The following is a 26,615-nucleotide window of genomic DNA, read 5'->3' on the forward strand; positions in this document are numbered from 1 at the left end:
AGACTCTTGGCACCGTTTCTTCCCTCATAATCTGTTTATGCTTTGAGGACTGTTCGACCAGGACAAACATTCCCCCAGTCTCTGACAGATATTTTTCATCCCTTTCAAGATTGGATTTTCATCAGAGTGGTCAGCTCTTTTTGTAGCAGTGTATCACCAAACTAGGTCTGGGTAATATGGTCTCATATCTTAGACAGAATTTGATCTCAGGCTGTTTGGATTGATTGTGTCTGTGCACAGCAATTTTATGTCTCGACACTTTCTCTTTTAGATTTTGGTCTGGGGTTTAGCTGGGCTGAATTGAACTGGGTGTCTGTGGGATGGATGGGTTTAGTATAGAAATAAGGTGAGATGCTTTGTTATCTGGGCTGATCAGAGTGGAGAACTACAGGTTAGGGTAAAGGTAGAGTAGAGTAAAGGTACTCTACTCAAGGGCTCGCGATCTACAGCTTCTCTTCAAGTCCCTGGTCCAACAGACTTGAATAAAATAGATTCAGATTCTCCAAAGTCCTGCTAATAATCTTAAGTATTTCATTCAGGTGTGATAAAACAGGTGAATACCCCAGAGTTAGGGTTTTAGCTTCCTGGGAGGGTTTCTGAATCTCTGGGAGGAGATCCTGATACAAACCCAGAAATCACTGGAAGGAAGTGTCCATCAGTTATGGCCAGGAACACCTTGGATCACAAGAATAAGCTCACACTGTTCCTAGGCAGAGTAATGGATGAGTTTCCCTCCTGGGCTCATGGCCTGATCTTATAAATGGAAGAATATTTCACCAGAAAGGTGTGGAGGAAACCAGTGAATAATATATAGAATGCGATAGCTGCACTGTTCTTTGATAGATTTCTTTTCCTGTGACAGAGGCTAAGGGAGGGAATGTGGATCCCTGGGTAAAACTATTTTCCACGGGTGAGAATTTATCGCTTAACAATACAATAACCTCGAGAATATTAACTCATTTCTCTATTTTCCATGCCTCATTTGTCTTATGCAGGAGCTTCTTCCAGCTGCCTTTATGTATAGGTGTGATCTAATCCTGATGGTGTCAGATTTTAACATGGCACTATCCACTATCTAACCTGGATGGTTAGATCAAGGGTAGGTAAAAGTCAACATTTAGTTGACTTTTACCCAACTAAATGTTTAAATTGCTTTAGAAAAGCACTGAGTGGTCCTGCACACGTTTAGCCATTATCCCAGGGTATTGTTTAAAACTCATCACTTTCTGTCAAATTTAGTTGTGCTTAAACATGTGGAGAACTTGAACATAACTTTAAATTTCTCCTAGAGGCAAGAAACAGCATCGAGTTTACACTTCTGTAAATCTTTATCTAGAACCATGACTTGACATTGGTTATGTATTTTTATATTAATCTTCAGATCCTTTACCTCTGATAGAGAAGAAGAAAAGCCACTAAAAGCTATGCAGTGCACCGTTTAATAAATGAGTGGCTAAATCTAACACGGGGATAGTTAATGCTTGGAACGGATGATGGTGATCAACCCTATGTCTCTGAGTCAGAAAGTTTCCCATATTTTCCATGTATTTTCAGTTGAAATTTTCAAGCCTCAAGTCAGTCTGATTGATTGAAGCTTTATCAAAACCAGGATCTCATAGATTTCTTTGTTTGTTTCAGTTGGCAAGAGTTTCGTGTCGAGCTCTGGCAAAGCCTTTCAGTGTGTTCTAGGACCACTTGCTGAGCTACATCTGCTTGTTTTGCCAATCCATTATGTCTGTGATCCCTTTCTGGTTCTGCTTTAGATATTGTGAAACTAGCTAATTCTCTAAGGATGCAATCAATACTTTAGACCAAGTGCTTTTCTAGTGCTCCATGTAAAGAATCCCATCTGTCTTTTCAACTGAGCCAAAGGGAGGATCACTGAGGAGACACACCAGAGAACCTTGTCAAAAAGATCCCGTCTGATATTAGGTCCAGCACCGTTCAACATCATTATCTTCACAACTTCTTTATTCTTTATCTGGCTTAGCAAAGCCAAATTAAGCACAGGCTTCCGATTGTTTTTGGCTCATGAAAGGTCTTTACCATCAATAAACTCTTACAAGACAACTTAAGTACAGTACAACAAGTTGAATGAAGTTTCTGCGATTCACCAAGTCCCATCTGAAAAGTCACACTCTATCTTGAAAAGATGTGACGGCACATGAATGCTAAACAAGTGAAGCCACAAGTCAGTTAAAATTTTAAATGCATTCATGGCATATTCATTTAGGACAATTAATGATAATTTCTCTATGGCGAAAGGAGACTACACCATGCAAAAACTTTAAAGCATTGTAAGAGCAGGAGTAGGATATACATTCCATTTATCTTAATTTTTTTTTTTGTAACTCACATAGGGTCAAGTTATTAATCTAGATAAATATATAATATTCCCAACTCTCTTTTCTGGAGTGAAGTGGAAGATTTTCCTCAATTTCTCATTTTCACTTTCCCAAGATAAATCTTACTACATCTGATTCATGGATGTGCAGTCGACAAATCTGCAGCAACTGTGCGATATTATAGGCCAAGACCACAGAATGTTTCTGAGAACTTGTTAAATCTATGCCACAAAAACGTTAAGCTAGTTCTGAAAGCAATAAGAGTCCATCTTGATACCAGCAAGTTATATTTAACTATATTAGAATTTAACATTTTGGACACAAATGTTTTGTTGTTTTGTTTTTTTTTTGTTTGTTTGTTTTTTTTAAAATAGTGTTTTCACTCGACCCAGAAAAAAAAATAACCACTTAAAAATAATAAAACTCAAATAAATCACATTCAGCCTTGTGAGTGTATGTAAAGTTCAGACCGGAACTGTCGTCAGATTTAGCAAAAATTGCGGGAAAAAAATCATAATAATAACAATTTGGCTTTATTTTGAAAATGTCTTCCGGAAGCAGCGTGCTGTAGAGTGAAGGCTTTGACAGCGGTGAGGCATAGAGGAAGGCATGGTGCGGGTGGGGGGTGCTTACAAACTTTGGCGAAAAGGGGTTGAACCGAGGACGTGTGTGGCTTCTGAGGGGAAAAGTAGCATCCGTGTGAGGAAGGCGAATCTCCTGCAGATCATCAGTCTCTCTGTGGACTTGAACCGGCAGCCGTGTCAGTCACTCTGTTGATCCGGATTCTACTCTGATCCCTAAAGTCTGGATCCAACCATGAGTGCAAACGTGTGGATTTACCAGGTTTTGGTGTGCTTCATGGTGATTTTTGTGGATACAGGTAGGAATTGTGAAGCTTGGATTCTGTTGGATGTTAGATTTGCTTTTAAAATTGGACAAATAAACCAAAAAAAAATTAGATGGCATAAAGTGCATTTTTAATTTCACATTCGTGTCATAAATGTACAAAAAAATCAAATATTTGGCTAAAAATTATAATATCTGAAAGTTGCTTGTTATTTTCCTTTGAAAATGGAAGAAACTTTTATTTACAGTTTCATTTTACTTCAAATGAAGCTGAGCAGCTAATAATTTAAGCTGTTTCAACTATGAAATTTCCTAACATTTCAATTTGCAAAAAACCTTAAACTGCAAAAAAAATTGACACCATTGATGTCGGATCAGCACATCAGCTGATTTGACAACTTTCCCCTCAGAGATTTTTTTTAAACAGTTCATCATTAAATATTAAACAGTCTGACACCCAGCTGCAGAGAAGATGCCTCAAAACATGTTGTGAATTATCACTGCACCCGCCTTCAATTAAATGTATCCAAATGAGCTGGGTGTAAATTATTGGTTATCTGAACGCTTGTCCCAGCTCACATCTGTCCAGCCAAAAAGGTCAACAAGTAAAGCACTGTGTCTGTAGTTACCACCTCTAGGGGTGTTGACCCTGACCTTTGACCGCACCAGAGGTGGGAACAGTAAAAATGTGCACCCAGGACCGGGGTGTTTGTGCATCTAGATAGAAAAGATGTGTGAAACAGAGCAAGAAGCAAGGCATTACAAAGCAGGGAGTCAGTGTGTGTGCGTGTGTGTGTGTGTGGTGGACTGGGGTGGAGGGAGGTTAACATCTGGCTGCTCGATACTCCAGCACATTTGCACCCTCCAAAACAGATGTATTGTCTGCTTAATTCCCAGACAGAGCCTCTAACCTGCTTCTTTCCTGTTTTTCTTCTATGGCAACGCGCCTGGAAAGTGAATGTTTTTGAAACGGCCACAAAAATGTTGTCATCCATGGAGGCAAATAATTTTTGAACGTAGGAGAATTGACATACACCGCGCATGGTGAAGCATGGCGGTGGAACCACCATGCTGGAAGCTGATCGGATGCAGGGTAATCCTGGAGGAATTACCCTGCTGGAGATTCACCTTCCAGACTCACCTTAACACACAGCCAGAGCTATCTGAAATGATGACCTGCATCATCATCATCTCGGATGATGCAGTCAAAATTCATCCCTGAATCCAAGTTAGAATCAAAACCAGGAAATTGATGTGTGTACAATCCTTCTCTAAGCTGAGCAGGAGCTTATATGAGTTCTTTTGTGATTGTTGCGAGCTTTGTAGGGGACACAGGTAACATCAAGTGGAGTGTTCTCTGATCAGATTGGAACAAAATTAAACTGTTCAGCCTAATTGAAATGCAGTGTGTGAAAGAAAATGAACAGTACAGATCTCACTCGACGCATCATTTATACAGTGAAAAATGGCGGCGACAGTGTCATGGTGAGGAGCTGCTTTTCTTTGTCAACCGCATGAAAACTGGTGTGACTTTACAGGAAGATTTGTTGTTTTTGGGTTTTTTTTTCAGCTGAAAAAAAGGCAGCTGTGCACAATTGAGGATGGAAAGTAGTTGAGGCAGGGGGCGGAGCTTCACCTTTTAACAGCGAAGGAGAGTAAACTTCCACATCACGCCATATTCATGAGGCAGACTGGTTCAGTCAAATGATCTCCAACTTAAAGTAAAAGTTTCAGTCTTCCACTATTCCCTCCCCATCCACATTTTTCAAATGTAAATTCGAACCTGTTTCGTCTAATATGGCTGCCTCTTCCCATTAAATCCCGTCGCTCTCGCCCCCCCTGAGCACCTTTTATCCTTATCCTCATGCTTCAACAAAATACATGGGAGATATGTGGAGATAGCAGGGGTCTGAGTGCAAGGAGAGGAAGAGACTAAGTGAAATCTAATTGAGCGGCCTGGCCAGACATCAGGGCTGGAACAACACGGTGATGACTGCCAGATGTGGTCCAGTGGAGCCCAAACATTAATAACATGTCCTCCCCTAAAACCATTTTCAACCACGACAAGCCTCTAAACGGTCCACAGTTTACAGAATCCTAAGTACACACACAGCGTCTTGTGTTGGGTCTTGGCACGGGGGCATGCGGCTGTAACTCGGTAGCAAAAGATTTTCCTGGATGATTTATGTCGCACTTGCCTTTAATTACAAACTTAAAGTTTAAAGGTGCCTGGGAGCACTAGAAAACTACAGTTGCGGCAGAACTCAATCCGGCTAAAGGAAGAACTTTTTTCTCTTTTCCAGAGCAGGTAAAAATGAATGATTCGTGTCACAAAATGTTCGTTCTAAAATATGATGCTGTCCTATTTCTGAACCCTCCGTGATCCCATGTGCATTGTGCCACATTTTTTGCAATGATAGACTTCTCTTTTGATGTGCTTCTTCCAAAGAAACTCCTTTCAACAAAGCTCTATAAATAAGGCAAGAAAGAAATATAATGGGTCCATTTGCGCTGCCGACAGCTTGACGGTTCATTTTCCACACACACTGTTTTCTTTTTTCCTTTTCTTACGTTTCCAAAAGCCGAGAGGCTATACATTGAGCATCATACATAAAAAAATGTATCTTTCTACTAGAAATTGAACGTTTTTCTGGCACGCAGGGTCGCTGAAAAAAAGTTCTGGTTGCTCAATATAAGAAGAAATAAACGAAAAGTCAGCATTGTTAAACAGCAGGACTTCTCATAAGTCTTAACTAACGCTTACAAAATCAGGAACGCAAGATTATGAAATTGCTTTCCGTAGGAGTCGTGATAACTCATAAATACATCAGTAACTTAAAACTGAACCCTGCCAAATATGACAGAACTGGTGTGGGAGGAGAAGACCTTAGCCAGTAAAATATGAGATCTGCTTTCATGAGGGTATACAATGCAGCATATAGGCTTGTTGACAGGTGTCGGTTTCCTATGTCAGTCCTCACAGCACAAGGCAATTTAGCGTAAAGTGCACACGTGCTGTTTGAACAAGACTTTCATCCCTGAGAACATTTCACTTTTGTTTTTCTGACATTCTCTGTAAACCAGCAGAGATAGAAGGGATTAGACGTCCGCTGCTTCCAAAACATGCAAACATGAAGTGGTTTCCTTGAAGGGAGAACCCGGCACCGAATGGCAAAGTGCAATTCTAAAAAGAATCGGCTCTGACAGGAATTTGCTAGCCACTTTCAAAATCAAAATTGCCTTTGATGTTGTGCCAACGGTTTGCTGCAAAATTGCCACTGAAAATTTGATGAATGAGTCTCCTGAAATGTACCAAACAAGCTGCAGAATATTACGGGAAAGATTGCGCAATGTGCAGTAAGACAATAACTGTTAACATGCAAATGACTTGAGTCATGCCGTTAAAAATAAGGTATTTTGGGTGGTGATAAAATAAACAATGCAGAAGTTCAGACCTGTTTTTAAAACGTACTTGTAACCCTTTGAAGTTCATTTGAGTTGAGTGCGATTCTAAATAAAAAATGTTCCTCAGGTCTTAAGAGGTGTGTCTGTAAGTAGCTAAAGTAATTGCTGCTCTAAATTTAATTAAATAGTAATTAATTTCTGTAAATAGTACAACAATTACTTCTGGAGCTTTCCAGAAGTAATTTTCAGGATTAAGTCAGAACTAGCCGACTTAACGTCAGCTAATTGATTAAGTCAGCTATTAGCTGACACTTACACTGAAACTTTCATTACTTGTTCTTTAAGATTTTATTTAGATACTTCATAGGACTTACCTAGAAACCTGCCTGGAACATTTGTAGAACTTGCTTTTCAGTTACTTATCAGTTGTTAGTTTCTTGGAACTTACTGGATACTTTGTGAGAAAGTATCACTACATTCAGGAAAGTAATCTCTAAAGATCAACGCAAAAACTACTTGGAAGTTGTTGAAAATGTAACTCCTTAAATTTCTCCTAGAAATATAAGCCGAGTTTCTGAAAGTACCCTGCAAGTTTTTAGGAAGCAAATTCTTATAAAAATCGCACCTCTGTACGTTTTAGGTTGCTGTCAAAAACCCCGTCGTCAGTCTTTACAGAAGTATGAAAAGAGTGAGAACCACATGCTGATTTGCACAGACTGTCCTCAGACTCCAGTGGTACAAAATAGCCGCTCACAAGAACACTGCGCGCGAAAATGCAAGAAGAAAAACTCCATTTGCAGGTGAGTCATAGCTTTTTTATTTATTTATTTTTTGTCATTTCTCTGAATTCACTTGATTTCCCTGCATCCCTGTCCCGCGCAGCACCGCCGTCCCTCCTGTGCGTCTGCTTGTATTTACATACTTTTGTTGTTTATCATGTGGTCATCTTTCAACTGCGTGTGTCCGCAGAGCTTTCAACTTTCAAAAGGCCAACAGGAAATGCCACTTGCTTCCTTTTGACCGTTTCACCCACGGTGCACAGAAGCAGGCCAACATCAACTTCACTTTATGCGAAAAAAAAGGTAAATGTTATCGTTTTCAGAGGCACGTCGGTGTTTTTCTCATGAGAAAAGTGGAGGAGCAAAGGATTTTCTCAAGTTGTTTGTAGTGGTGACACATGTGTGTCAGCTCGTTAAGTCTTAAGGTGTTTGCTTTCCCTGTTGACATTTTCAAAAGATATGAATCTCTTTACGCCCAGCAGTTGACTCACTCTGGTGTGGAAAGTCAGTGCTTAAACATCTAGGCTTAGGTGAAACATAAATAAAAAAAATTAAAAAATATATATATTGCTTGCTTTCACCCAGCACAAGAGCTTTGCCTAAAATGTAAGCTGTTGAATCTATCACTTTAGAATTTATTGTGGAGTTTAAAAAAGCTCCCTCCTGTGACATTTAATGAACTTCTGGGACTTGAGATAACTAAATGCTCCAATAACTAAATATTTCCTTTTGACCATACATGGCCAACTATGTCTGAATCAGTTCATGTCAGTACAACTTTTTGGCACCTGTACAACTTGGCACAACGACAGATAATTCATAACTTGATGTCTTCCGATGTCGCCTGTATCTTTTGTTCTCAGAATATATTAGAGAGTGCATCAGCAGCACGAAGGACAACTACAGAGGGAGGAGGTCTTGGACGAAGTCAAACATCACTTGCCAAGCTTGGTCTGATAATAACATCAATGAACACACGTAAGTCCTCTTAGTATGCATGAGTCTAACAGAAGGTCATGCTGCTGTGTTTAAATCAAACCGTGCCTCTTTAGCGTTTTTTTTTAGCATTGAAACATCCAATCGTGTTCTGTCATACTTAGACGTTTCAGATTAACAAGAATGGCAATGCTAATGCTAACATGTCATGAGCACCTACCCTGATCAACTGTTGTCGAGTGTTTCTGATACCTGGCAGTGAAACTTTCATAATTTTAGAAAAAAGTTTGGCCCATTCTTCTTCTCAGAATTCATTTTTATTCAGACACGCTGGAGCGTTTTCAGGCATAACTCTCATTTCCCTTCATGATGTTCCTGGTCGGAAGCAAAAATTGTCATCACACTTACGCTTCCATGTTTGACTGTTTATGTAATGTTCTGTTAAATCCATCCATCCATCCATTTTCTGTTCACCCTTGTCCCTAATGGGGTCGGGAGGGTTGATGGTTCCTATCTCCAGCTACGTTCCGGGCGAGAGGCGGGGTTCACCCTGGACAGGTCGCCAGTCTGTCGCCAATGTTCTGTTAAATGCTGCGGTCATTTGATACCAGATGTGGTATGAGACACATTCCATAATGTTTCACTTTTGTCGGTCTGAATTATTTTCTTTAATTGGTAAACTTTTTCACTATTCTTGCCAGTTCTCTTCAGTTCACAGGCTTGATTCTGTAATAGATGATTTTTTTTATTTTTTTTTAGTTTTTGAAAACTGTATTTTGTTTGTGCTTTGGATATTTTTGTCTATTTAATTTAAAACATGTATGACACAAAAGCAAAATAAGAAATCTCTGTGGGGAAAATACGCTTCCACTGCTATTATTTTTAGTGATTTACCAATTATTTAGTGTGAACGTTTCATAAAAGGTTCTGGTTCCTTGCTCACCAGACATTGTGTTGATCATACACTTCCTCTCGCTAAATTCCTGTAGATTAAATCCAAAAAGCTTCAAAGCTCACGTCTTTTTCTGGACTTCCAGCTCCTTCCAGGATGCTTCTTGTATTTTTCTCTGTGCCTGATACTGAACAGACCTCAGTATCTGATTTATTGTTGCTCGGTTCATCCCCTTCCACCTCGGGGGTTAAGGGAAGGTGGAGGCTCAGAGTCCGTTGAACGTTTATCCAGAGTTAAGTCAGATTTCTTTCAACACATGTAGGGATGTCCTACCCGTTGACATTTTTTATTTTTTTTTTACTCTGCTGCACCAGAGGCCATCAGGTGTATCCCAGAGGTTTTTTTTTTCTCATCTACAATAGGGCAAGATGAGTGACTTTGCAGAGATGGATCTTTGCCAGCTTCTCATTAGCAGTGCTCATTAGTTACAAGACATTTTAACTGTGGCAGAGAGGGGATTTGGGAGAGGGGATAATAACAGTTTGAAGAGGTGCAGAGTGAATAATAGAAGCGGAGCAGAATAAAATAAAGAAGGCGCAACGATTTATAGACTGAAGTCATTTTTTTGTCTTGTGTCCAGCTAAGTTCACTGAGTTACAAGCATACTGAGAGAATACACAGGTTTGCTCACAATTAAAACAGATTGCAGTGTGGCTCCTCTCCTGTTCTGTACTGCCCAATCCTGTCATCACTTTCCACAAGCAGTGGTTAACATAAGGAAACCTTTGTCATCGTTTATTTGACACATGGTCTCCGTGCTCTACTCAAATAGAAGTGGACCTCTAATGTCAAATGTTCAAATAAGAGATTAACCGAAGGGAGATTTAGTACCACTGTGGGCGTGCCTAACATGGGACTGTCCTGCTGTGTGAGAATTACCACCCCAAAGAACAATGCGCCATTTGAGGTTCAGGTAACTATTATTTTCATGCTTGGCTTATTAAGATGGTGGGGAGGAAGTATTTTCTCAGGAGGTACCCGTCAAGGAGGGCAACTTCCACCTGTTGCCTGTGTTTGAGGCTTTAACCTGAAAGCAGTGTCACCCAGTCAAGCATGGAGAATGTGCAACTCCTTCTTGTTTTACATGAGAACTGGAGGTTGATTTAGCCCTGTCGTTTGTGGAGACCCACAAATTAGTGAGATGAGTTTTGTAATATTTTGAACTTTAAAAAGAGACGTTGCGTGTGAATGTTCGTGCACTGCGTGGCAAAGTGTGATCAATGCACAAGCATCTGGTTGGTTGAAAGAAGATCTTGAAATGTTGTAAAAACAGAGAGCTTGTTTTTTTATGCACAGCATCTTAAATAAAGCTTAAGCTGGTAAAAGATGTTTGACCTTCTAATATTTTCAATGAAAAGAAAACATTGGGAGTTTTGGTAAATATTTGTGAGCTTTTAAAGTGTTTATAGGTAGACTTAATTTGTGCGTTGTTGAGGCATATACTATAGATTCAGTTGCCAGATTTATAAAACTTTTATTTTTTATGGCTAATATTAGCCAGACAATGCTAACGATGGCAGAATGTGTTCGCTCTGGAAAATTTTTCAGTTAAAAGAAAGTCAAAAATTATACTATTCTATGTAATTTCAATAAGCATTAAAATTCTTCTGTACATTTTTTCAATGTGAATGAAACGGTGAGTGCAAGAGTGAATTGAGCTAAGAAAATGTTACTTAACATTACTTGCCTAGCAACAGTTGGTCAGTCATTTTTTGCATTTTGTCCAATTTTATAAGAAAAAAATGGGATGAATATTTAGTTTATGTGCTTCAGTTTGTATCCTGAATTTCTAAATTGTTTTGTAATTATATTTGTGGATATACAAAAAGGTTAGAAAAACTTAAAAGGAGTTCTTTTTTCCCCCACTGAAATCATTGGTTCACCTGAAATACAGAGTTTGTTGTAAATTCTGTTCAGACGTTTTGCAGCAGTTACTTCAGGCCCAGATTTCGTCTTCGGTGATATCCAAAATCAAGCCAATATGTGTTGTTGGCTCAAAGAAGGAAGCATGTGTGCATAGTGTCTGACTGCACTCCAGTGGGAACAGATTTTGGCAAAATGATGAATAACTGGCCAACATCTGTTAGCGAAACATCATTACAGCTAACTTGCTCCCATGCTGCAGCCTTTTTTGCTCTCCCTAAACTTTTACTTAAAGTGGGAAAACTCATGATTCCATTTCTAAATTAACAACACTGCATTTCTTATAGAGTTCTACAGTGGACTAAGTTTGTGAGTTACACAAAACAGATGTGATCTTTGGCCCTAAGCAAAGATTCATGCTGTTTTGAAACAAGTGTTTCGTTTTAGTAACATGCATAAATGAGAACTTAGGACGGAGGACGTAGGCATGACCGTGAGGTTGAATGGTTTTTGTCCATTTTCACTGTCACACTCGTTTTATTTGATGTTAAATGACTAAGTTTTCTTCTGTTATTAGATGAAATGATTTGCATAATCAGTAAAACTTTGCAGGAGCCTCACAGACATGATACAATAGGCCTACAAGGAAGTGTTTAAACAAGTTACAGAAGGAAGAACTTTCTGTTTTTTTTTTCTTATGTTACTTGTTGGACAAGATTTTCGACATTTTCTCACGCTTTATGTTTCAGTTCTTAATCATTCGTTTTGTATTGCCTTTCTTTGGTGAAGTTCTGAAGCTTCCTCCTCTGTCATCAGTCGCTGTCTTGTGGTCTACATGAATCAGGGAGTGTTGACGTGTCAGGTTTTTATCATCCTGCCGTAGGAGAAGATGAATTTTACGCACTGTCCATTTGGCTTGGGGGGGTGTGGGGGTTCTTTACCGCCCCTTCTTTTCGACACCATGTTTGCACGGGATGCTATTTTTTATTTCTAACAGTTTCCTTGACACTAATGTGGTGTAACAGTTGACAGAGAAGGATTACCTTTAAATGTTCTCAAAGGTGGCCGGCGGAGGAGCTGCTCAGGCTGCTCCAACTGGCCCGTAGCGTAACTCTGTGCTGCTGCTGGTTACCTTGCTGTGACATTTGAGCTGCTTCACACATCACAGAGTCTGGGAATGGCTGGAATTAGTAATGTGATTATGCAAAAAGTGCTAACATGGAGAAGAGAGACGTATTGATGACTTGGTTTGCATTTGACTGCTATGAGAGATCATTCCAGGATGCAAAGAAAACGTAGCCCGCTCAGACTGCAGGTGCTTGAATTTCACACAGTTATGCATATAACATAATTAAGTTTCCCTTTGAATTTATTTGAGTTGTTATGGACCGCGCTTGCAGGCCAGTGTGATACTAAAAACACGGCTGCTACAAGCGAGCGTGCAAGCACTCCTGCCAGTCTATTTTTACGGCTCATGCTATCGGTTAACACCTTCGGCGATGTCTGTCTGTGCCTCCTTAGGTTTTACCCAGACAGGTACCCAATGCAAGACCTGAGGGAAAACTTCTGCCGGAATCCCAACAACGATCCTGGTGGTCCGTGGTGCTACACCACAGACCCCAATGTACGAGCTGAGGAGTGTGGCATACCACAGTGTTCACAGGGTAAGACAAAATCTCCTCTGCGGACAAAACGTTTCAGTTTAAGTAAACCCTAAATTGAGAGGCGCTCAAGAGTTTAATTAATGTTTGCGTAGTTTATTGGTTTCTCAATGCCTTAGGATTTGTTTCCTTTTGTGACAAGAGGATACAACGTTGTGATAATTGTTGTTTCTTTGTTGGCAGATGTTTGCATGAGGTGCAATGGGGAGGATTATCAAGGCAAAGTGGACCAAACTGAAAGCGGCAAGGAGTGCCAGAGGTGGGACTCAAAATGGCCTCATGTACACCCGTTCCAGCCCAAAAAGTAAGCAGATATCCACAACGTTGATCTTTCTCACAGACACCAGCACACACCCCTGACAGATGCTTGAATAAATGACGCTAATGCTCAGGAGAGGTAGACCTCACTAGTTGTTATGACTTACTTCCCACCCGACTTCCTTTTTTTCCTCTTTCACTCTCTCCCTGCAGGTATCGAGATAAAGACTTAAGGGACAACTACTGTCGTAACCCAAATAACCGTCTGCGGCCCTGGTGCTACACCATGGACCCCAGAACTCCGTGGGAGTACTGCAACATTACCATGTGTGGTAAGGGTGTTTTATATCTCCAGCTGGGAGCTTTGTTGACTAAAGTCTTCAAAGAAAGTGTGACAAGACCAACTGATTGTTTTTGCTCTGATTTATGACTAGATTTTTTCTCAACATCTTTCACGCTCCTAACCTTCAAACAATGTGTCACACAATTGTGAATCTGTTAAAGGCCTCAGAAGTCGACATAGTCCTTTCTTTTTTGGTTTTGTATCACCAGCAGGTTTTATCATTGAAGTTGTTACATGCAAGAACTTCAGTGGTTTTGGTGGTTGTCTGAAAATATAGTTCCCCCTTGAGAAGTCTTGGAAGTCGTCGTTTAATGTGGTGTTTGGTTTAAGATGCTTCCACCTCAACAAGGAAAAAGCAAATATGTTGTTTGTTACTGGGATCGTCTGCCTGAATAAAGAGATTGAAAATTGGACCGTGACAATGAAGGCCATTGTACCAACATGCTCCACACAGTGTTTTATGAAGGCATAAATACCCATTAAACCTTTTTGACATTTTGCAACATTACATACTCAAACTTGTATGCACTTTGTTGAGATTATGTGACAGACCAACACAAAGTCATGCCTGTTTAGTGTATGAACAGAAAGGAAAATGATGATTTTTTTTTTACAAATGAACATCAGAAACATGTATGTTGTGTATGTATTTAGTCCATTTTAATGCAATAGCCCTATATAATCCCTAATTAGTGAAGACTTCAGAGATATTTCTTCATAATTTGGCCATTGTGAGAAAGTAGCAAGTGTTGAAAGGTCATAAGAGACTCTATTTGCAAAAAAAAAGAAAGGATACATCATCCATCCACAGTTCACCATAGTCACAGTGAAACACAGTATCAGCGACTGCATGCTGTGGGAATGCTACTCTTCAACAAGTACAGGGAAGTCAGTTTGAGTTATCAGGTATCGTTGATTTCATTTTCTCAATGTAAGTTTACATAGGCATATAAAGACTTGCAGCTGCAGCTGCAACAAAAAAAAAAACTGGTTCTACTAAGTATTGACTCAGGCAGCCTGAACCATGTGTCACTTTTCCCCCCTTCATAATAGCGCACTACCTTGTGTTGACGTGTCACCGAAAATCACCCCCAAAATACACCGAATTTGGTGGTTTTCTCATGACAAAATGTGAGCATGTCCAGCAGACACGAAGAGGCTTGTACGGCAATTTGGGCTCTGAAAGGGGACAGTAGTTGTTAGTGGCATGAGCGTTGGGTTTGAATCACAACATTTAGAGACAATTTAATGTGAAAGGAGGAAAGCGATTGCAGATGCTTCCTCCCAGGGCTCGGGGGGTCAGCGAATGGTGTGATGAACATGAAAATGATGTGAATCATATGCCACGGCCCTCACAGACACTAGACTTCAACCTTACTTAACAGCAGTCGGAGACTTTGGACTTCCTGACGTCTCAGGCAGAGCTCTGTCGTCTTTAATCAACGCACAAATTGAGAATAGATCTGTTGGAAATGGTGTTTCATCAAAAAGTAAATGGAAATAATTTTGGAGAAACGCTACAGACTTTCAGTTGTTACACACCTGACACACATTATTAGGGTATAGGTGAATAATATAACTTCACTTGACTCGGATAGCATTTGGCTTTGAGTTTGATTTGTACCTTTGACAGCATTTGGTCTTCAGAGGTAATAGATGCATGGAATAAACGTTCATGTCATTAGCAAATTCTTTCCTTCTTTTGTCAAAATGCTCTGCTGTGCGCATCCTCTAAACACACGCAATGTATTTCTCTCTCCGTCAAACACACGCTCACACACACGCATGGACTTTACAGTACAGCTTATGATTTACAGCGAGGGCGGAGGTTCTTCATTTGTCCAGATGTGTGCATCCCTCAATGCCTGCCCTCGGTGAGATAAAAACCACTGACCTGTACTGTGCGGAGCACACAGACACTGGCATGCGTTGCATCAATCCAAAGAATCCCTCTTTTCCAACGGCCTTTTCGTTTCTGCCTCAAAACATTCCCGTTCCTCCTCCATCTCCAATCTTCTCATCTGTCAAAGGCTAAAGAAACAAAGACAGAGTTCCAGAGGGGAGAAGTGCCGCTACCCCAGCACTGCTAAAAGTTGAATTCCATCTGAAAATGTTTGAAATAGTTTGTTGATGGTTGAAGTGGCTCAAAGCTGACTGGTAGCGGTGCAAAGGCATTTGTAACCCCTGAAACTGCTTCAATTGAGTCAAATTCCAAAGTAAACTTTGATGTATCACATTAAGATTTTAGATGCGTCATTGTTGCTCACCCTCTCTGGACTGATACTGTGTACAACAACATTTCACTGCAATTCCAGCTGCAGGTCTTTTGGGATGTGTTTCTATCAGAATTGTACATCAATGGGCTAAACCAGCAGTCTTCAAGACTCGACCTCAGGGGCACAATGTCCTTCAGCTTTTAGGCGTGTCGCTTGTCAAACACACCTGAATCAAATGCCTGAGTTACCTCCTCCATATGCAGCCGTGGCCTCCAGAGTCTTGCTCATGATCTCACTATTTGACTGCACTGTGTTGAAGCGGAGGCACATCGAAATGTTTTGGACGCTTCACTTCGAGGCATGGAGTTTTGAAGACTTCTGGCCTGAAGGGTTTTCTCATTCTTTGCAAAATAGCTCATCTCAAATTAGTCTGTGAAAATCGAGCTTTCAAGTTTCGCCAGAGACGAGACTTGACGAACTCTTGAAAGGTTAAAGGCGCACAAATACTTTTAGAAGGTCCTGTGGATGGCTTCTCTTTTACCCAAGAAATTAACAACTAATAATATTTTTTTAGAAGATGTTATTTTGCAACAGTAAGAGTGCTATTTTAGGCAAATTGAATAATTAATGCTTGTGTGCGAGAATATGTGGCACCACTGTTGTGAACACAGTAAGAGTTTCCTATGTCAATAGCAGCATGGAAGGAGTGCTACTGTTTTTGATTAACTGTCTCTACATTAAACATGACACATTTTTTAGAGGATTAACAGCTCGCTCCTTTTCTTCCTCCCTCATTCTTCTGTTACGATTCAGCTAGTGACTTTCTCATGGCTCCCCTCACTGCGACATTTTTCTCTTGCAGACTCAGACCACAGTGAGGAAATCGATGTCAACACAACAACGTCCTGCATCCAGCAGGACGGCACAAATTACCGCGGGACGATGAACGTTACTCCAGAGGGCGTGACGTGTCAGCGGTGGGACTCCCAGTTCCCCCACAGCCACTCGTTTCTTCCTTTGAACTTCAAATGCAAGTGAGCGATGGGAAGAAAAGCAAAAGTGTTGAAACCAAATAACCTAACTGTCAACGACACAGTCATCAGCATCGTCATTTAAATTGTAGCCAATGTGTTTGTTACAGAGACCTTCGGGAAAATTACTGCCGCAACCCCGATGGAGCAGATTACCCATGGTGCTTCACCACAGACCCTAACCAGAGGATTGCAAAGTGCACCCACATCCCCAAATGTGATGCAGAAGCCACACCAAAAATAGGTAAATACGTGGGTGCATTGAAAATTAGAAAGTTTCTAAGAAGCAACCATCAGACAATTGAGCTTTCAGCTTTCACTCAAAACAAAACTATTGTTGGGCTGCAACTAATGATTATTTTAGTGAACTAAGCCTTTTTTAAACAATATTATAAGTACATTAAAGAAGCAAATAAATAAATAATTTAGTTTTATTTTAAATAAGAAAATAAACACTTTATTGCCTAAAGTGCAATAAAACTTGAACTGGGTGAAACTGAACGTATGCTGCTTGAGGACTTTTGGCTAAAACATATTTACAGATAATTTTTCATTGTTGTTATTATTAATTTTGGCTTAATTACTTCTCTGATTAAGCTGTTTTTTTAGTCAATGTAATTTTTTTGCATCCATGTTCTCCATGTAACAATTAATCAGTTACTAAATTAGTTGACAATTATTTTAGTAATCAATTTATCACAATTAATCCAATTAATTGTTTCAGGCCTAAACTCCTGTAGTACACTCCTTACTAATCTACACTAAATGTTTAAAACAGTCGGGTAAAGATAGTTAGGAGCAGAAATGTGAAGTTCAAGTTTACTAAGAGCATTTTTCATGCTGTTGTTTTTAGTCTTGCTGGTTTAAGCCATGATGTATTCAATAAGAAACATGTTTTTTTTAAGTATGTTGCAGACAAAATATTTTTCATAAACATCAGAAGCAACAAACATCTTGTAATTTGTAAAGAAAACCCCACATTCTTCCTTAGAGAACATAATTCAAATACCGAACCGCAGATGCTTAAAGACACATGTCATGTTTTTGCTAAATTACTCAGACGTTTCTGTATCACTCTCACAGGACTGAGCCCCTTGGCAGCATGCTGCCCAATGAATTCCATTTCACAGGAGAACAAAAACACCAGACTTTGGCAACAGCGCTCGCTGTCGTTTCCCATGTTCCCCTGCTTTGTATTTCAGAGGACCACACATGGCATTTACTACGAGCCCTGTGTTTTAGAACAGACATAGTATAAATGAAGTTTAAATGTTCTGTTATATGTGGGGAGCAATAGTTACACAGGCTGTCATCAACGCCGAACTGCTCCAAGCCACAAAAGGGGAGCGTGTTTTTGTTTCTCTTTGCAAATGCATAATTATGCTTCTATGCCATCCAGATATGCAGGTGTTTGTGAAACTGCATGACTCTGTTGTCCTTGGCACTCTGGTGAATTTTTAATGAGATTTTGCAAAATAACTTAACCTCACTCCTCTCCAGATTGTTATGAAGACAATGGAGAGATGTACCGAGGCGCCTTATCGACAACTCGATCAGGAATTCCCTGTGCAGACTGGGCACCTCACATAAACAGGTAACAAAGTAGAGAGAACTTGTTTTTGTTGCCGTGATAGTACAGACTTTTTGGAATTTTTTACTGGGTAAATGTTGACAGTTCAGTTCCCATCACTTTGTGAAAATCTCTTTAATATTAATGAAGCAAAGCAATGAAAACAAACAGTGAAAGGAAATCGGAGTGCCTCAGGGGTCAGTACCAGGTCTAATTATTATTCTGTTTACTGATGAGAGGAAACTCTGGGGTCCTCCCCAAGTGACCCACGCTGACTAAGACATTGCCCATTTTAGGACCTGTTGCTTTCTGCTGAAGTAAGGCTGTTGGATTTACTTAATTTACAAGAATTTTAAAAGCCAAAATGGCACAGACAGATGGACATGTTCCAGAACCGACCCCTGACCCGCGGAAGTGCTTTCTGAGGAGAACAGATCAAAGCCAATCAGCTCCCTCGTAGTCACTGCAGCCAGCAAGTCTACCCCGCTCAAGGTTAAGGGTCATCCCAGGGAAAACTGCTGAGAGCTACAGCTTGTTTAACATTCTCCTGGGAAGTGGAATTATCTTCACCCCCTGACAAATTGTTGCCCTTCGCTTGGCATCATTTTTGTGCCTGTGTGTCCAAACCCCTGCCTCGTAATTACTTTTCAAGGGTATTTTGGATATTTGAGAAGATTGCATTTAATTCTTGTACAGCCAAGTGGCGAGAAGACACATGATTAGATGTGAATTCCTACCAAGAGTACAACCAAATCGTTCCATAGAGGTTGTGGCTCCTGTTGGTCTGAGCCCTGCTGAATGCTTAGACTGCATACTTTCATACTCCCTTGAGCACCCTTCAGAAAACTCTGTTTCCTTCTATGTGCTCTGTGCAGCGAAGGCAGAGGATTCATTGCGCTATAAGAAACCCAGAGCCAAACTTTCCAGGCATGATGGGATTGCTTACAGTGTGAATCTACTGTATGTGCGCAACAGCGCAACTCCATGTGCAGTATACACAGATTGGTTATTTTTAGAGCGAAAGGGTGTGTATTAATCTTCATGATGTGAGCCAGTGTTAGCTCTCTGTTACACTGTGCACATGATAACAAATGCAATATGAGAATCTGTATTTGTGTGTTTTACAGTGGGGATTCTCACTCTACAATATCCCACGTAGGGCTGGAGAGGAACTACTGCCGGAATCCAGACCGAGACAAACATGGCCCCTGGTGTTACACGAGTCCAAATAACCGCTTGGTCTGGGACTACTGCAAGCTGAAGCAATGTGAGTCAATAAAGCGCTTTAACATATGAAACAAAATTTCAGAAACTACAGAACCTGGACGCTTCCGTTTTCATAAACTTTAAGACGCCCAGCTTATGCACCTGTTTCCAGGTGTTGTATAAACAACATGATTAATACCGAAGCCGATGTAATAGGTGTGTCTCGTGTTTGTACCAAAGTTTAACCAACCTTCCAAGAAATAACTGTCTATGAAACAAGTCAGAACTTGTCTGTTCTAAGACAAGTCTTTTCACTTTTTGTTGCTAGGTACCACATATATAAATATAACATTTTATAGAATATTATGCTGTGTAGCAAACCAAACTGAGATATATCGCAAATAACAAAGCAATCTGTGGCCATAGACGTAACCAAGCTAGCTTTGTGCCTACATATTATTTCTTTCTGCTAAGCTAAGCTACTTAAAACTACATATATAAAGTTATTTTTGAGAAACAAGTCAAAATTATTGGCTTTGATGATTAGCATAATGCTAATATATCGCCAGAAAGAATTTGGGTCTCTTTTTCTTTCCTGTTTTTGGTGCTGTGCTAAGCTAACTGGCTTCTTAATGTTTACTGTTTTTTCTCAAGCACCTCAGAGGTGTCATTCAGTTATCAAACGTTAACTGGCCTTGTTGGAAGGAGAATTATCAAACATAAAAGTGTTTGTTTTACAGCTAATCCACAGGTTTAAACCAGCATTTCAGGATGCCTTAGCCACACTGACTGAAAGTTTGTGCTGGTTTTGAGGTGTGGCGCAATATATAAAATAATTTAGCTTCACAAACTTTTGAAACCACAACAGAGCACAATAATAGCACTACTCTTCTCCATCTTGTCTGATGTCTTGTGTGATCCTTAAGCTGTGGTTTTGTTCGGCAGATAATACACATTGCCCAAACAGCTAACAGATGGTAAACCCGACTGCCAGTCTTTTATTTAAAAAAAAAAAAAAAACAACATTGGTTCCTGGATCCAACATTTTCTGTGGCTGGTTTCAATCTTGGTGCTCTGAAGAACCTCTTATGAACGGCTGCATAATGATTTCCATAATGTAAAACATGTCCTCCATGAGGTTTTTAGGTCTTGGACAAATTTATCCGCAGCGTTTGCTGTCAAAGCCTCTAACAATGATTCAGACGTGCAGATAAGTCTTTATAAAGCCTGCCATTTTCTTATGTTCCCTGCTGCTGTGAGGTCTGTTCTTACTGTTGTGATTTTCTTATATTAGGCGAGTCAGCAACAGTGGCTCCTCAACCAAACAGTAAGTATACATTTTGCTCATCTGCCCTCACTAGTCTAATCCTCCTCCTTGGTGCCCTATCTCTGATCTCCTCCCTTTTCCTTGTAATTCTTTAGATCTGACCCTTCTGTGTTCATTTACCTGGCTAAACAAATCATATTTCATGGTTGATCTTTTGAAGCTATAGTAAACATTATCAAAATATCTCCTTATATAGATCTAACGAGGCCCAAGATATCATGCTTTGTGCATATAAACACCAGAATAGTCGGAGGACATGAAGTGCAAGGAACAGATGGCGGCTGGGTTGTGAGCATTCAAAGAAAGTAAGTCAGTTTCTTTGCTTTACGGAACATTCTCAAAGTTTGCGAAGATTTGCCAAGTCATAAATTATTTCTGAAAATTGACTTAGGAAGCTTCATCGGTGTGGTGGATCACTGATCAGAGAGGACTGGGTCTTGACCACCTATGAGCAGTGCTTCACGTCCTGGTAATGATCTTTTTTCTGGTACTTTCTCCAAATAATCAAGCATACCATTGTTTTCTCTGTGTCTTACCGGTTTTTTTTTTTTTGGCTCTCCTCGTCAGTGTACCAGATCTCAAGGACTACAGCATTCAAGTCGGGCTGCGTCACCTGAATGAGTCTTCAAACCGTCCTAGATTGGGGATTTCTCGCCTGATATGTGGCCCAGAAGGATCCAATCTGGTTATGTTGAAACTAGAGAAGTAAGTACCCAGCCAGCAATGATGTTTCCATTAATCTGTTAAAATATATTAACTATCAACATGCTACTAGCTCAGTTTGGGTCTCCAGAAGATTTCTGTTTTGTCTTTTTGTCTGAGGCCTCACTTGCCTTAGACAGGGTCAGTGTCCATGCATCAACAAGTCGAAAAGTGCTGGACAAAAATGGCATCCGTGGGAATGTTCCAGGGTGGAAATGAATGCTGGCTAAAAAGAACATGGGACCCAGCAGAAATATGTAAAAAGTATCTTGACAAATCCCCAAAGCATTTGTTGAAAATATCCTGTAAATTGACAAAAGTGGAATTTTCTGGAAGGTTTGGGTCCTGATAAATGTGGAGTTTGAGAAAAAGTTGGTAAAATATGTTGGTTGTAGCGAAATGATGTTCTTGCTGCGTCAGAACCTGAACAGTTGCGTGTACTTGGCTGAACCATAACTTCTACTCTCTAATAGAAAATCCTGAAAGAGAATGCCCAGCCATGAATTTGACCTTAAGTTTAGGCTATGCAGTGGGATAAGAACCGAAACAGCAAATTCACCTTTGAAATCTTAAGTGTGGCTCGATGATAACAACCCTGTAATTAAGAGCTGGCCAAACTTCCTCTACTGGAATGTAAAACACTCCTTTTCCATTTATCATACATGCGTGATAGAGTTTGTTGTTGCTCAACAGTTTCTAGGTTTAGGGAATAATTACATTTTCACATAAAGTCAGGTTGATTTAAGGTTGTTGTTTTCCCTTAATTAATGAAATCATTGTTTGGAAGTTGTTTTTGAAATTATCCTTGATATTATTTCACAGAAATGTACACATTGATTCTCAGATTGCTTGGTTGTTTGTTTCAGTCCTGCCCCGGTGTCTGAAGGTGCGTCGACGATTCATCTCCCGGTAAAAGAGTGTCACATTGCTGAAGGCACCAACTGCACCATGTACGGATGGGGGGAAACAAAAAGTACTGCCTTTCTTCACCTTAAGTCCATCACCCTTTCAATGTTGAAGGCTGTTGAAGCTCAACTATTTATACCTTACAGTTTTTATTAAATCGCTGACTGTAGATCGGTCTCTGTTCAGATACAGGCCTTGATGAAGCCCTGAACTCCGTGACGATGCCCATGGTCGACAATGAAATGTGCTCACAGATCAAAGGGGATGCAGAGAAGAGCAGAATATGTGCTGGAGGCAACGTAGGTGAAGGCGTATGCGAAGTGAGTGTCTACAGTGTGTCTGCTTCATGTGACTGAAACAGCGTTCTTGTTTAAATGTCCGGTTGTGTAATGGATTTTATAGAGATGTTACGTGAAGTGTGTCGAATCACAGTTTAGCACATTTTAGGCTCGATTTAGCTGTACAAGAGGTTCATTATTAGAACTGTCGACTTACTGCTTGTGTCTGCGTCATTTAATTTCAGAGAGATTATGGTGGCCCCCTGGTTTGCCAGGAGCATCAACGAAAAGTTATCGTCGGTGTGAGCATCCCAAGGACAAAATGCGCCTCTGCACAGCCCGCCCTGTTTGTTAACGTTGCGTTCTACTCAGAATGGATTTACAAAGTGTTTAGACTTTACCCCAGTTTGCCGAGGAACTGATGGGTCGGTGTGGGAAGAGTCGTGTTGTGGACACTACTCGAGGCTGCCGATGAAGAGGCAATCGGGACCAGAAAGCATCGCAAGACCTGTTCAAGCTAAACCAAGCAATGAGGGAAAAACTACTTTTGGGAGAGTTGCCACTCCGTTGGAGCTCAGATTTAAAAGATGGAATGTCCCCACCTTAAAATTCCTGACAATCTGTGCTTGTTTTTGTGACTGTGGTTTTTGGCACATATGTGGCAAGTGTCCTTGTTGCGACATGTTCAGAATTTCTGATTTTATGCCATAAGACAACACAAAAGACGTTTGAGAGTCAAATGTTGACCTTCTGTCCTGGAATGTACTTGAACCTGTTTTTTTTTTGTGTGTGGCTACCAGTTAAGGTAGCTCCTCTTCGACTGGGATTTCTGTGTTTCTTTCAATTTGTTTAGCTGGGCTACAAATTGTGCTTTTTTTTACTATAAAAATTTTTTAAAAAAAATTATTGTACGGGAAAGATGAAATAACGCTGAGGGCCAAAAGTTCCACAATCCAGCAATTAGAAAATCATATATGTGTAAGTTTACGTTAAACTATAAGAAATATATTAAACCAAAGGATCTATCTCTCTCTCTTTATCTTCGAATAAATAGGTGATAATTTAAATGTGGAAGAATATTGTAAATGCATAAATCTGTAGTTGTTTTATAAAATATGTAATTAATTAGGATAATTTGAATTAATCCTATACTAGAAATATAAATGTAACTATTTCAGCATTTGTTTAATGATTTGATAGTCCTGTGTTGCAATTCAACCTAATTACTATGTTTGATTGTTATTCATTTTTACCCATCGAAGTCGATCACGGTGGTTAGCAGAATTATAGCGAACGAGATTGGTCTGCAGTTAGCCAGTCTGAACCTAGGGTCCATGGTAATGAGCCATAGCAACATATTTGCATGATAGATTAAAGTTTTAGTGTATTTATTATGGTTTATTTCTAAACACACATGCATAAATATTTATCTGTCAAATTATTTATTCTTTTATTGTGGCACTTTTGTCCTCCAGCCCAGTTTATAAATGGACTCATCTGCTCTGGTTGTCAGGTACTTTGCATATATCACAGCTGTTAGTTGTTTCAGTGTGAAAGGCATCAAGCAGACAACTGTGGAAACAGCTAAAAGAATGAAAACGTAAGCATGAAAATGTCATTAGAAAATTCCTTGTAGACTCCCTGTGAGAAAATAAGTAAGTCAGATGGTTTGTGAAGCCAAAACTGTCTGACTGTAGGTCCAGCAGAGTTAGAAAAATTGGATACATAAGATACATAAATCGTTAATATTAGTACATCGAATACGCAACAGCAGGAACCATGGCCAGCCTGGCAGTTTTAATTGTGTGCAGTAGCTGAACTACCTTTTCCCCAGTTTACTGTAACTGTTGGCTTCCCCCCTAGAGAGAGAGTCTAAGTAGGACTGAGCAAACTGCTCCAGATCTTATGCTAATATTTGTAGCATGAGAGAGAGAAGAGCCATGCCAAATATAACATGGCTGTTAGGTATCCAGTTTGGAGGGAACTGTGGCCCCTGGTGGGCTGTGTGTGGTCAGTAGAATATTTTTTCTTCTTTTATATAAAAAGTGACTGTGTGTACAGACCTGCAGATTTATTTTTTTTTTCCTGATGTGTAAATTTTTATAGGTCTTATAGATCTGGATTATTGTCGGTTTATTTAGTATCGTCGGAGAGGCTTCTTTGAACTTCTGATTGTGTGGAATATTTAAAAAAAAAAAAAAAAAACGTAGTAGGATGTAGCAATTTATATTTATTTTTTTAACTGAGAGGATGAAAATTGTCATAATTGGGTTCATAATTTGATGGTATGTTTACTTTGTGGGTTATATTACAAACATGGTATCAAAGATGTTGGGAAGCTTGGTGAAATGTGAAGAAAATAAATATACGGTTTGCTCAGACTCCACAAAAAGACAGAGATGGCTCATCAGCTGCTGAAATGTGGCTGAAAAAAGGCTTGCATAGTGAGAACTTTCTCTACTATGCAAAAACAAACCGTGTTGTGCTGTTATTCTGCTATCTCGAGCATGTGGTCTCCATGAGTTCCTGCTTTCGACCTTGATCCGACAAACTAAAGAGCAACTTTCCATCTCATTTAAGTTCATTACAAATGAGCTAAACTTCTAAAACGGACAAGAACATTTCAGGACTTTCTTTTCTTGTTTTCCTCCTCGTTTTCTGTTGTAACCTTTTGGTTCTTTTCTGATTACTATGCAAAAACAGACTTTTTGTTGGTTAGGTTTATGTCTTTACCTTTTGCTATTCAAAAGAAGCATCGCAAAAATCCTAACAATCACACTGCACAGATTTAGACTTTAAGAGTCTAAATCTGTTTTTATGAATACATAACCGGCGACAATATTACAACGTAACTGCAAATTCAAATGAAATCCAGAAAATGTGTATCTCAGCTGACAGGTGAAACCAAATGCCAGATGCTTTTATTTCCACGGGAGTTTTGTTTTGGCTATGTCCTGAATGTGTTGCAACTGTTATTTAATTCAGCCTAATGTTATGTAAATATGTAGATATGAGTTGTATATTTTGTGAACAGCACACTTATAAAATGCAGCTGCTATTTCTTTGGATCATGATATTTTTCAGATTTTTGTATCCTTTTATATTCATATTTTTAATAAACAGCCCTACAGTGGCCCATTTCTCTGCCTCTCCATGTTTTAGTTCGTATAATTCCATTCATTCTGCTTTTGGCGGCCGTGACTTTCTTCCGCTGAGAGAAGCAAACTCCTTGTGTATGATGAATATTCTTGAGTGGCTGCAGCAGCAGGGGTTATCCATACAACTAGTCGAGGAGATAAATTATAACATCCTCAGAAACGTTGGGATAACAAATGTGGAGATCGTTGGCTTAAGTGGTGTGGAGTTCACTCTGGACGAGCTTTTCAGCCAACTTTGGGGTTGCTCAACATGAGATAAGAAATGGTTTGTGCTCCAGATTTAAGTTTAATATTTGTGCCAAATCATCAGTGGAGGATTTAAGAGTTTTCTAGGGATTTCTTGCATGAAAGACAGAGGACAGGTACTGAGACCCTGCCACGCTAAACATTGATAGATATACTCAAAGTAGAAAGGAAATAATCTCTCTGGAGATTTTGTGTATTCTGTTTACACAAAGTCAGCACTTGTAAAAAGTTGCAGCTGTTTTTTTTCTTACATTTAATGGATGTAACTACTCCAGAAATTATTAATGTGTTATCTTAAAATGAATCTGTTCCACTTGCATTATGAAATAAAGAGTTTAAGAGGATGCAACTGGGAATGTCCTGTTTGTGATGGACTCAGTCCATAGTTTAGATGCTCTCCAGTTTCAAGATGGTCTTCAGCCTAGGTTGTTGACAGAAAGAAAAACTATTAAATACATGTTGTGAGTTGCCAATACATGCCTCTAAAGTTTGGCAAGTAGGTGCTATTTTTTGGTTGCCGTACTGCTAATGTACAGCTAAGATAGTATTCTTTAACATGGTAGTATTGCCCCGTTGATCCACAAGAG

At 39.7% G+C, this 26,615-nt stretch overlaps 1 protein-coding gene across 3 annotated transcripts; it reads left to right on the forward strand.

Moving 5' to 3' along the window:
* The first annotated feature begins 2,936 nt into the window (after window positions 1–2,936).
* On the forward strand, window positions 2,937–26,336 carry hgfa (hepatocyte growth factor a). Of its 3 annotated transcripts, none has more exons than XR_006369826.1 (18): window positions 2,937–3,225; window positions 7,237–7,396; window positions 7,566–7,678; window positions 8,239–8,353; window positions 12,648–12,790; window positions 12,971–13,091; window positions 13,259–13,377; window positions 16,467–16,638; window positions 16,728–16,879; window positions 18,136–18,229; window positions 19,333–19,472; window positions 20,706–20,738; window positions 20,935–21,043; window positions 21,130–21,207; window positions 21,306–21,443; window positions 22,307–22,390; window positions 22,533–22,666; window positions 22,870–23,004. XR_006369826.1 is itself a non-coding variant. In XM_044108648.1 (18 exons), exons 1-18 carry the CDS (start codon window positions 3,162–3,164, stop codon window positions 23,044–23,046), a joined length of 2,169 nt encoding a protein of 722 aa, XP_043964583.1. In that variant the 5' UTR covers window positions 2,937–3,161; the 3' UTR covers window positions 23,047–26,336. The 3 variants fall into 3 exon arrangements, 2 of the variants coding, with proteins under 2 accessions (XP_043964583.1, XP_043964584.1); XM_044108648.1 differs by having other exon boundaries at window positions 22,307–22,413; window positions 22,870–26,336; XM_044108649.1 differs by having other exon boundaries at window positions 16,746–16,879; window positions 22,307–22,413; window positions 22,870–26,336.
* The last annotated feature ends 279 nt before the right edge of the window (window positions 26,337–26,615 follow it).

The sequence above is a fragment of the Gambusia affinis genome, linkage group LG23 (genome assembly GCF_019740435.1).
Source record: "Gambusia affinis linkage group LG23, SWU_Gaff_1.0, whole genome shotgun sequence".
In the NCBI taxonomy this organism is placed as follows: Eukaryota; Metazoa; Chordata; class Actinopteri; order Cyprinodontiformes; family Poeciliidae; genus Gambusia; species Gambusia affinis.